At 35.8% G+C, this 13279-nt stretch overlaps 1 protein-coding gene across 1 annotated transcript in view; it reads right to left on the reverse strand.

The window, feature by feature from the left end:
- Positions 1–13279, reverse strand: part of LOC150108543 (KICSTOR complex protein SZT2-like) — a 1022772-nt gene that overhangs the window by 701848 nt on the left and 307645 nt on the right. Inside the window, exon 23 of the mRNA XM_090390485.1 lies at positions 7404–8406. Coding sequence (XP_090246611.1) covers positions 7404–8406 — 1003 coding nt within the window. The remainder of the gene's footprint in view (positions 1–7403; positions 8407–13279) is intronic.

Below are 13279 nucleotides of genomic sequence, written 5' to 3' on the forward strand. Positions count from 1 at the left end.
TTGATTATGAATTTGATGAAAGGATACAGTTGGAACATGCAGCAAGAGTAGGAGATAGATTCCTTGCCATATTATTGCTTCTGCAGTATCTCCCACTCACCAGTATATGGACCTCCTATCCCCTCCTTCAGATATATATAACCTTCCAAATATATGTGGTAGCATATGGCCTGCAGCGCTCAACTGCTTTCACTGTTATACCTGAAAATGGAGGTGTTTGGAATTTGAGGTATGCTTTGCAATACTCGTGAAAGGGATTACACTTAATAGAGAAGAGAGGGGTAAGGATAGAAAATGAAATCCCTCCTCTGGATCAGTCATTTTCATTCACCACTTCAGGCCCCTCCCCAGTAAATATAGTGGTTGTGATGTTTCACTTGGTGATGAATGTTGTCTACCACAGGCAGATATTTGCTATTCTTTGTCATTAGTTATGATCTAATGTAAATTGTTAGCATGCCAGCTAGAATACCAGCCATTTTCATTATTCTTCCAACGCTGTGAAGTTTCTCATAAACCAGCTTTCTTCCAGGTATTCTGTAGATGTCTCTGCAATTGCAGCCATAACCTTATCCACATCTCTTCTCTACAGATCAGGCTCTTTCAAACCAGTCTCTGTCTTATACACTGGCACAAGACTTCTGAGATTTCAGTGCCACTTTATGTGTGTTATTGTTTCTGCTCTCCTAATCCAAACACCTGCACTAAAACTTCCCGGCATTGAAAGAATAATGAAAATGGCTGGTATTCCAGTTGGCATGCTAACAATTTGCATTAGATCATGATTGATGACAAATTAGAGCTTTCATTCCCCACTCTAATACAAATCCCTGACCTCTAATGAAGGTTCTCTAAAAAACTGTATATTTGCAGCTCATTATATTTATAAAAAAAATGTACAGCATTCTCATTCAACCTGAAACAAGTGTAAGAAAATCAACAGTTCTAAAGCAGGTTAAAGGTCATGTGCAAAGAGGTTGCCTTCTTCTCAAATGGCAGTAAGGCTTTCTGGTCCTTTGCTAAGGCTTTTGGCTTATCTATTAATTAGGCATTAATTAAGAATTCTCGTTATCACTTACCTTATCCACGTTTGGGAACAGGCCAGGGAAAGATTTCAAGAAACTCATGTAGTCTCTTGATCTTTCCAAGGCACTGGATTACATTTGGCATTGAAGCCTTCTCACTAAACTAAAAAAAAAAAAAAGGGTTTTGGATGATTGGAGCACAGTTCCCATAGTACCCATCTATAAAATAGTAAATAAAACTGAATGTGAGAATTACAGAGGTATATCCCAACTCAGTGTTCCTGGTAAGATTTATACACGTATACTTGAAAACAGTTAAGAAAAATTATGGAGAAGAAGCCATAAGAAGAAGCTGGGTTCAGGCTAGACACAGGTGGCCAGGATCAAATTTTCACTTTAAGACAAATAGCTGAGAAATCATGGGAATATAACAAGGATCTGTATTTAAGTTTTATAGATCTGGAAAAGGCATATGACAAGGTGTCAAGAGGAAAATAGTTCAAAATGCTCCAGTTATATGGGGGTAAGTGGGACATTATATCAAGTAACACATAGTCTCTATTTAAGTAGTAGTAATATACCTCCTATAATTCTAACAAGCAATTAGAATTATAGGAGGTATAGGAAGATGATTTGATAGTCGGGTGTGTGACAAGCGTGTACATTATCTCCACTGTTATTCACATCCATATGGATCACATTATGAAGAAGAGTGGTATGAAACCTGATATCAAAATTGGAGATGCACTTTACTTTATACAAATGACGTTATTCTTTTTTTGAGCAAGTCCAGGATGAGTCTGCAAGATGCCTTGACTAAATTGAATGGCAGCTGTAACAGATTTGGTATGAAGGTCAGTGGCAAAAAGACAAAACAATGAAAATAGGCAGAAACATTGTTTTCATCTTTTTAACACTGACCTTCATACCAAATCTATTACAGCTGCCATTCAATTTAGTCAAGGCATCATCAACTGCATCCTGAATGGACAAGTAAAACATTTCAGCTATTTAGGTGCAATTTTTAGTGAAGATGGCAAATTGAATATGGAAATAGACAACAGAATTAGTAAAGCTGGTATGGCAGGAAGTCAGCTGAATAAATTTATATGGAATAGGAAAGAAATTAGTCAAAACTAAGTTAGCCGTATACAAGATTGTGTTCAAACCAATTTTAACTTATGGATCTGAGATCTGGATTAGAAATAAAACACCTGATCAAAGACTGAAGGCCTCTGCCATGAGAGTTCTGAGAAAGATTAGTGAAGTCAACAGATGGCATCAATAGCAGCATCACATTAAAAATGAGGATATTGGGAAAGAACTTTCCATTGTTAGCATTCAGGAATGTGTTAGTAGAGCTAATCTCAGGTTGTATAGTCACTTAAATATAATGGAAGAGAAAAGATTAGCAGATTGGCAGTTCTTTGCCAGGTTGGCAGGAAAAAGACCAAGATGTAGATGGACTGATACAGTAAAAAGCGCCTTAAAAGACAGAAATATAAGATCTGGTAATGGTGGGGTCTTGACATAAGATTAATTCGGAGGAAAATTGTTGATTGGAAGTTAGCAACTTTTTTGATGTAGTACTATCATAATTAACCTGTAAATCCTGTGAAGATACATATCAGGAATTTGATGATGTTAACGCTCAAGTGCTGGAAGAAACTTGTGTTAGAAGTTTAATGGAGTGAAAACAGCACTAATAAAGGATTAAAAATATAATTTAATTCTCTCAATTTAACACGTTCACTGCCACACTCCTCAGGCATAGTTTGTTCCGGCACACCAAGCGCTTTCGCGTCTTCAAGGTCACTACGAGTAATCTCATAGCTGGCTTATCAGACAGAATTTTGTTTCATATGCCAACTACGAGTAATCTAGTATCACTTCCACCTATATATTTCATACGCTGACGACGGTGTTTATTGCGTCTAGTCTAGTTTTAGTTTCTAGTCTCTAAGAACCTTCAATTTCGCCATGGCCAGTAAAAGAAAACTTACTGATATAGAAGTAGAAGCTTATGCTAATATGAGCGATGATGAATTTCATGAAATATTTGGTTCCGATTCCGAAGATGATCCTACAGACGACTCTAGCAGTGACTCAGATGATGAAGAAACTTTTGAAGATGAAGTTAGCATCCAGCCAAATACATCAACATCTACTTATTGGGAAAATTCAGAAGAAGAGCCCCCACAATTTGACTTTGTTGAAACTGCAGGTTTTAAAATTGACACTGTAAATTTCAGTATCAAAAGGTTAGTTGAACTTTTCTGAAGATTTTTTCACAATTTTAGTAGAACAAACCAATTTATATGCTTTACAAAACATTGAGCAAATCTGAGCGCAGATCAAAAAAAAGTCCAAGAATTTCAAACTGGGCATTATTGGAGTATAAATCAACTTTACAATTTGCCATTTTGGCACTCTAAAATGAGCCGAAATCGACTTCAAATTTTATTGTGTCATTTGCATTTCACAGATAACTCCCAAGCAGCTAATGATAAATTGCACAGATTAAGACCAGTCCTAGATCATTTTAACAGTGTAATGCGAAATAGCTACACACCAGACAGAAACTTATGTATTGATGAGTCAATGGTGTGCGGTTGACTGGCATTTCAGCAATACATAAAAAACAAAAAAACATAAATATGGACTATGCGAATCGAATGGATTGGTGATAAAAATAAAAATTTATACAGGAAAATCTGAATCCTCTTTAGCGAAAATGGGTCACGCATATCATATTGAATTCCACTATGGAAGAATATTTAGACAGGGGTTATGTATTGCATATGGACAATTTTTATAATTCTGTAGCTCTGACGGAATCGCTTACCGACAGAAAAACATACGTGTGTAGAACACTGAGAAATAATAAGAAAAACAATCCATCAGATGTTATTCAGAAGAAACTAAAGAAAGGGGAATTTGTCTGGCAAAGAAGAGGTCCTGTTGTAGTCAGCAAACGGAAGGATAAGAGGGAAGTTCTTTCCATTTCAAATATGCACAAATTTGAAATGGTTGAAGTACAAAACCGGAATGGTAAATTTCAATTAAAACCAAATATCGTTAGGGATTATAATTTGGGTATGTCAGGTACCGATCTTTCTGATCAAATGCTTTCTTACTATTCCACCTTACGAAAGCCAATTACATGGCCAAAGAAATTGGCAATAGGTATTTTTGAGGTATACATTCAAAATGGGCATAAATTTTATAACATGATTACTGGAAATGCAATGACTGCATTAAAATTTAGAGATCAATTTATCTCAGTTTTTGTTGGAATAGATGAACTTATAGCATCAGAGAATATCAGGAGGAATCGGGATTTCATTATTTGGAAATTTTACCACCAACAGAAAAAAAAGAATCGCCCGACAAAGCCATGCTGTGTGTGTGTGTACACGAAACAAACGACGACGTGAAACATGTTATTATTATCCTGTTTGCCAGGAAAAACCACCATTGTGCGTGGAAAATTGTTTTAAAATGTACCATTCTTAATTTGAATATTTTTTTTTATTTTATTGATTTTATTTTTATTGATTTTATTAGTTTTAAATTGATTTACAAATTAAGTGTTCTACTACGGATTAACTCGCGCTTGGCATAGGAGATTGGTAATCGACATATGAGTATATTCGTAGTTGACTTCTGAGGCACATATATAATATACTATATTTTAGTTGAAATTATTTTGCTTCTACCAAGCCCCTAGACGTGCTCCCCACTTTATTCAGAATCCAAGGGTCCAAATTAAGGTAATTATGCTAAGGGTTAACTCGTGTTTGGCATAGGAGGTCAGTAAATCGACATACGAGTATACTCGTAGTTGGCTTGTGAAGCTCATATACGAACTACAAGTATACTCGTAGTTGGCAGCGAACGCATTAATATTTACAGAGATAATGTCTCTGTAACTGAAACAAAATATTAGAAGACTTAAATACTATATTTAATGGTTGAACAAATTCATGTTAAACGTTTAATGGAGTGGAGCATCACTAGGAAAGGATGCTCCACTCCATTAAACATTTAACATGAATTTGTTCAACCAATCCCAATCCAGTGATAACCTCTTAGCCTACATCACACACCACTAGACATGTGCCATAAAAAGTTATGGAGAAAAGTACTGTCGCTCTCGAAAATTTCCAGAGCATTTGATTGTGTCTGACTTTGGAGCTTATTTAAACTGCCAACGTTTAGTCTATCTGTCATTCTGTAATTAGGAAGCAAGCTTTCACTCTGGCCTTTCACTGTGTCATGATGAGGTGGTACAAGCTTTGTACCATACTGATAGAACTGTATTTAGGAAAAGTGATGCAGCTTGGAATTTGGAAGTGCTGTTGGACTGTGAGTTGAAGTCCTCAGGGCACACTGCAAAAGTGTGCCAAGTAGCTTATAGGATTATTTGGTTACTGAAGAACACACCAACATGCCTAACATTACCATGCTAACCAATATGGCCATATCCGGATTACTGTGATCAGGTCCGGTCACATGGGTTTCCTGAGGATTAGGAGAAAAAAAAGAGAGAATCCAGAGTTAAGTGACCTAGAAGGTCAGTGGTCTATGGAATGCTCCCTATTATAATAAACTGAGTGTTTGTGGGCTGCAAAAAGTTGGCTAACAGGCACACATTTCAGTTAACTTTATATAATTATATAGTTAACTTTATTACATAAAGAAAACAAACCAAAGTAGCTCAGTGGATGTGGCATGTGCACACCATCGTGCTTGATCACATGAAGGAAGACTTGGTTTCAAATCTAGTCGGCGACTAGAGGAAATTATTCGAAGCCTTTTTATGACCAATTCCTGAGTTAGTCGATCTCTGGCACGGGCAAGCGGGTTTTTTATCCCAGAAATTCAGGTTTTTCATCCCGTAAACTCAAGAAAATCAACCATAGAACCCACGCTATTTCAGCCATAAAATATAGTGTGTTAGAGTTGTGGACCACAAGATGGCGGCACTTGTTGAGCCGTCTCTTCACTGCATTCCGTTTAATTAGTGATAGCCTTGGGCCAGCTATCTCTGATTGGGTACCAGTGGAGATTGAACTGCTCACTCAGTCTCCGAAAGTTAGATAGGGCTAAAACAGCCTCAACTACTCCCTATATGGGAATAAAAGGCGTTAGCTGATTTTTCTTTTTACATAAACGTTTCAGTTACTAAAACTATTTTATAGGACTGATGCAGAGGAAATATTTTTTGAGCTAGAGGTCATCCATAATAATCGAGTAAGAGTGTAGTTATCAAAGGTGTAAAAACTAGATTTCTTGCTTGGAGAGTTGTGAATGAATGGGTTGCCAGGGTCTGCTATGGGAGCTGTGCTTTGTCAGTCAATGTGTTCAAGGAGATATTGTGAGGATAGAATAAGTCGACTGCAATGATTCTTTGTACCCATGGAATACTTTGGTCCCTTTCCAGTTACAATAGAAGGTGAGTACTCATGCAGTAATATCTTGAGAAAGATAAAATGAACTTTTAGGGAAAATAAGCAAATAGTATATTCAAAACTTGTGGTGTTGATCAAATCTTACTGCTTTTTTTTTATTTTTTATTAAAAGCATATGATTGCCAAATAACTGAAATTAAGAATTCAAAACCCTGATTTTGTCGATGATAATTTATTAGCATTTACTAAATTTGTTACATTTAATTTATTAATAAATAATAATTTATTAAATTTACCAGTTGGCAATATTAATAACATAAGCAAGCAAGCAATGATATAAAAAAAAAGCAGGAAGAATACAGTATATGACTGCATTTATTCCCTGTATCAGAGATCTCTATACCTGAAGCTAATACTCAATAAAAAGGGAGGAGGGGAGAAAAGTTGTACTTATTAGTCTACATGTCGTATTATAACAGAATGATATTTTCACAGTCAACATTATCAAACCTGAAGTAGATTTATTTGATACCATTATGGCTGAGTAGTTTTTGGCAATAGCAATTAGATAAGAAAGAATGAGATTCAAATTGCATGCAAAACTACAGAAATTTTCGAGATCACTTTCAACAATTAGAAGTCAAATTATTTCAGACCACAGTGGTCTGGGATACATGGGTTTCATGTCTTTAATAAAAAAAAAAAAAATCGTTTGTAATAGTCAACATTTATCACATTAACAAAAATCGCAGTTTCGTTTGGTGAGGTACAAATAATAAGCAAATTATTATCAATAAGTGCTCAATAGTTGGAATAGCAAGCTTTTTAAAATGAATTAATTGCAAAGTCTAAAAAGAATTTAATTTTTCACTTAGCAGTGATAATTATTCTACCACATACCATTTACTATCTTAAAAAAATTTTAATTATAATAAGGACGTGCAATTTAGTGAATTCTACTTACTTGTATATACCATGTACAAAGCACTTGGAAAATACAGCATTAATCAAACTACAGTGTTTTCTTAGAACTATTTTATCTGATGCAATTTCAGAGTCATCTGATTTTGGTTCTGGTGAGGTGTGCTTTGATCGATCTCCATTTCCCAGGTCATTCTTGAGAGGAGAATTACTTTCTGCATTACCTTCTGTTTTAAAGAGAAAATTTTGATATATGTCTTTCCACTGCCTGCCATTCTGTTTGTAAATCAATTGGCTGATTACACTTGACAAAGAACAATCATACACATAAATTGGTAGTGTAATGGTTCCCAGAGATAATTCCACATCACCAAAAATTCCATTCTCATAATGATTTTCTGATTTGTGGCATGGCATAGAAGTTGAACCACAAAATTCTGTTTTTCCAAAGTTTATATGAGAGTGGTCTGTATTATTTATGTTTTGATTTCCAGGTCCATTATGCTTATCATAAAGAAATTTAACAGATATTTTGGAAAATGATGCTAAATCAAAGCTTTCAGTTTGTCTATTTCCCAACATAAGATTTTTGAGATCTTTGTAAGTGGAAGGAAGTATAGTAAGAATAACATGAGTTGGTGATATTCCTTTAACAAAGCACCTCCACTTTGAAAGGTTATTTAAAGAAATCTGATTCACTGATGACAGATCTTCTGGAGAGTTATTTAGTAGTACATGTTCCTGGTTTCTTAGTCCCTTTTCTGTTACAGTAGATGTGGTAACAAATTTATTTTCTTCAAATGCTGAATTTAAACAAAAATTTTCCAATGGAAGTTTTAAAAAGCTATAAGGCACATCATATACATTATTCTCTCTGTATCGGTTGAGTACCTGCATCATAAATAAAGCACTATCACACAATGAAAAATTTATTTCACGATCATGGATTTGTTTTAAGCCTTCCATCAAATTTTCAAACAGGATAATGTTAGGTTCATCACCACTTCTAAGCTGTTCACCTTCACTGTGATTATTTTGTTGAATGGCTGTAAAATAAAGCGGTTACAAGTAAAATATTTATAATTGTAAAAAATGTCATAAGCATGAATTTTTATTTCATTATAAATAAAATATGAAATTAAATATTTTTGTATTATTATGTGAAATACATGGAATACAAATAATGCATTACATTGTACTAATGAATATTTCCATTACAATATATTATTATTATTATTATTACCCAAGAACCCATGGCATCAAAGACTCATCTGGGAGGTTCTTTTATATACACAGCTCATCATACCGTGCTTTAAACACACTCAAATTCTCTACAGACACCACACTCTCAGGCAAGGCATTCCAATCATTCACAACTCTGCATGAAAAAAAACCTACTTCTCACTCCCCTACTCACACCCTCTTTATATAGTTTACCAGGGATGACCTCTGGTTCTCCCATTGTTTTCTGTAGAACCTCTCCAACATTGAATCTATAAACAACCCCTTACTAACTTGTAGGTCTCTATCATATCTCCCCTCTTCCTCCTATCTGCCAGACTCTGCAAATTGCATCTTCTCAATCTTTCCTCATATTCGACATTCCAGAGGTTAGAAACTACCTTAGTCAGTTGCCTCTGGACCCTTTCCAACATCTCTTCATTCTTCTGAAAACCAGTCTCTCACCAGGGGATATATTATCAGAAGGAGGTTTTGCATTGTTGATTGCAAGAATTGCTTCTATGCGAAGTAAACTCGCGTCTGCAGTAGGAAGTAGCGAAGCTGCTTTCTCCATCTTAGTTAAAAGTAGTTCTTTAGGAATGCATTTTGGTGCCAACACAAAATTTAGACCTTTTTTGAGAATTTTCTCTTCATCGGGACTTAGCACGTAAGACGATTTGTTTAATCACCAAATTTTTAAGTCTGTTATGACAATTATTTAAAGTAGACCTTTCTTGTCTTGACTTCAGTAAGTTGAACTTTCTGATTAGCTTGTGTTTAAGTATTGATATTGTAATGCACGGTGTGTACTTAATTCTTTAATGTAATTCCAAGAGAAATACACAATAGAACCAATAATCTCCTACAAAAGATCACAGAAATCCCACGAAATACACGCTTTCCATCCGTTCTTTACACCCACTGATTCCAAGGCTTTATGGTCTCCCTAAGGTACGTAAAGAAAACTATCCACTGAGACCTATAGTAGACAACATAGACTCACCCACCTAGATTATCTAAATATCTCGCGTCATTGTTAAAAGCTTATGCGGGAAAATCTTCTTATATTAAAAACTCAACAGATTTTGTCTCTAAAATCAAGGACTTTAAACTCAAATCTTCTGACATCTTGGTGAGCTTTGACGTGGTAGCACTCTTTACCAACATTCCGACACAAGAAGTTCTCCATATTTTAAAGAACAAGATTTCAAATAAAATGTTCTCTCTACTGTCTCATTGTGTAAACTCTGGCTATTTTGAATTTGAAGGTAAACTATATAAACAGGTCAAAGGATTAGCTATGGGAAGCCCCCTCTCTCCTATATTAGCCAACATTTTTTTCGAGGATTTTGAACAAAAGGCAATCTCCTCTTTTAGTTTAAAACCAAGAATTTGGCTTAGATATGTGGATGATATATTCCTCATATGGGAGCATGGTATTGAGAATCTTCACAGGTTTCTCAACCATTTAAACAACCTCCATCAGGATATAAAATTGACCATGGAGATTGAAGAAAATAGTTCTCTCTGTTTCCTTGATGTTAAACTCACCAAGACGCCTGAATCAATAAAAGTCTCTATATTTAGAAAGCCAACACACACGGACAGATATTTGCATGCGTCCTCACATCACCATCCAGTGCAAAAGTTGGGTATTATATCAACTCTTGCAAATTATGCAAGATCTGTACTGTCAGATGAAGAAGAACTAAAAAAAGAACTACAACATCTTAAATGGACCTTTAAAAGCAATGGCTACTCTTTAAAAAGTATCAACAAACAATTATCCCACCGTCAACGTAGACACACAGAACGACTCCAAAGGTTATATCTCCTTGCCATATATCAGCACATTATCCAAAAAACTGAATAGAATCTTAAAGAAATTCAACATACAAACATGCTTCTCGACTCTTCCAAAAATAAGATCAGGTTTCAGCAATTATAAACAATCTCCCAACTTCTACAATTTCCAAGTGTATACAAAGCCACATGTGAGTGCGGAAAACCTTACTATGGCCAAACGGAGAAATCTATTCTCCTATGTCTCGAGGAGCACCAGAGAGACATTGCTTATAAGAGAACCAGAGCAACTGCCCTATCAGGCCATGTCCTGTTATCAATAAACACGAACAACGAAAGCCACCAACATAAAGTAAATTGGACAACAACTTCAAACCTACACATTTGCCATGATGAGGTAGAACGGCGCATTGCAGAGTCAAAAGAAATCACCTTGGACCCTCTTCATATGAACAATAATCTCAGCTATAATTTGTCTGACTCTTTCAGCTCTACTATCAGATACTGGAGATCGCGTGGCTCCACACACGCACAAGTGTACAACAATAGAACTTTAACACGGACTATAGCACAAGTTCATAATAACTGTAATTTATAGTCGAATATCATAACTTTATAATTGTATAGTTTTAGAATGTCTCAATGTTTATTTCAGTGTCTTTTAATATCTTTCTATGTTCTTAACGCCTGATGAAGTCAATCTCGATGAAACATGTTGCATTTGCAAATAAATCTCAATTTGTTATAATTCTCGAGTTTATAGTCAAGTTTATATTAAAAATGAGCATATCCCAACCCCGAGTTAATAATAGTAGTATATATATACTACTATTATTAACTCGGGGTTGGGATGTGTTGGGATATAAAATCATATATATATATATATATATATATTTTTCCCCCCCCTTCAACACACATGAAAGACAGAGGAGACTATAGCAAACAGATACCATGTGTGTGGGCAGGGTAAGGAATAGAGCAATCTGTTGATAATCTTGTTGATGTTAGAGATTGTAGTGTTTCGGAAATGCTTCATGGAAGAGGCTGTTCCACAAAATTGAGATAGAAAAATGAATGATTAATGGGAGTAGTAGATTTGGTGAGTATGCCGTTTGAATGTTTAGGGATGTTGAGCAGCTGTAGCAAAAGTTATTGTAGATCTGGAAGAAATAGGAAGCATAATGGATGCTAGTTCTGCTGAACAATGTCTAGCAGAACAATGTGATGGTGTCAATAATCAGCTGGACTGCTCTTTTCTGAACAGTATCAAGAATATTTAGGGAGCTCTTAGGTGCAGCACCCCATATATCAGAGAAGTATTCCAATGTTAGTCAAATTTGGAATTTATACTGAGTAAGTAATAAGTAACTGCTCAGCAGAGAAGTACTGCCTTGAGCAAAAAAAAGCAAAGTTTTTTGGAAGCTGATGATGCTATAGAAATGAAGTGATTGTGCCAGATAAGATTTGGAATAAGAGTCAGTCTGAAAAGAGAGATTTGGTCTCAAGCATTGAGCTGAGCATTATCAAAAGTAAGTGGAAAAGATCTGAGATCTTTTCTATGGGAAAACAAGCAAAACTGCATTTTGGAAGCATTGAAGTTAACCAGATTGCTTTAATCCCAATCAAGGATACTGTGGAGATCAGTATTCAGGGTGCTCATTACAGATGATCTTGAAGCTTGAGATGTTTGATTACTGAAAGGCTTGTCACAGGAGTAGGATGAGTGCAGTGTGCTTTCATTGAAAAGTCCTCAATGCCAGACCCAATCAAGAGCAATGGCAGAGGTTTCTCCAAGCCCTTCCATGGAATTTATCCAAAGGTAATTGATGTAAGCCAAAAAATCTCATGTGGATCTAGAGCGGTGAAATCCATACTGTAGGTCACTAATTAGACAATAGTTCTCAAGGTGTTGAAGAAGTTGACTGTTGATAACCTTCTCCATTATTTTAGACAAAATTGATATGAGAACAATATTTTGTATGTGGGCTTTTTTCCATGCTGAAAAGTGGATGCCAGCTGAGTAGTTTGGTGTTAATTCAAGAGCACATCTCTTGAGCACAATGGGTGGAATTCCATCAGGACCGGCTGCCTTTATGGTATCCCAAATTGTTCAAGATTCTTCTGATGTCTTTCTGGCAGAAGGTCACAGGAGGTATGAGATGCAATGTTCTAGGCAAAGGAAGAGATAATTTGCTGTGGTCCTCTACAGAGGAATTGAAAGAGAAGAATGAAGCCAAGACATCAGCCTTGTCTTTAGGTAATGTTACAATGCTACAGTCATGGTGAGATAGAGGAGGTAGCAGAGATGGAGAAAATTGCGCCCAACAGTGAGAGACCAGAAGGCACAACTATCAGTGACACAAGCAGCAAGTTTTCTACATTTATCCTTGTTGAATTTAGACTTTGTCCTTTTAATGAAGGTTTTACAAATATTGTGGTGTTTTGTTCTCAAGCCACTTGTGAAAGGCTGTTTGCTTTTCTTAGACAGCCATGGCACACTTTTTGGAGAACCATGGTTTACATATGGGTTAGAGAATTTGAATGGAATGAGGAATGAAAGCTAAAATTTCCATTCCAATATGGATTATTTCTGTAACAAGATCACAACAGGTATCTGGATCTGAAGAACGAAAACAGTAGTCGGACCATGGAAAGGAGGAGTAAAAGTCACACAAGTCCTCCCCCGGGACTGTTGTAATGCCAGAGCACATGGGGTTGTAAATGGCTGCAAGAAGGACATTCTACCAGAAAAGAAACTTGGATGAGATTGTGGTCTGAATTGATAAGAGTAGTTGTCACCCGAACAGAGTACCTGGAAGGAGAACTAGTTAAGAATAGATTCTCTCCTAATTACCTTTTGACTTCCTTGCTATGTTGGTCACCATTCTTGTCTGT

The sequence above is a fragment of the Typopeltis vanoorti genome, chromosome 3 (assembly GCF_054136105.1).
Source record: "Typopeltis vanoorti isolate ZY-2024b chromosome 3, IOZ_Tvanoo_1.0, whole genome shotgun sequence".
Lineage (NCBI taxonomy): Eukaryota > Metazoa > Arthropoda > Arachnida > Uropygi > Thelyphonidae > Typopeltis > Typopeltis vanoorti.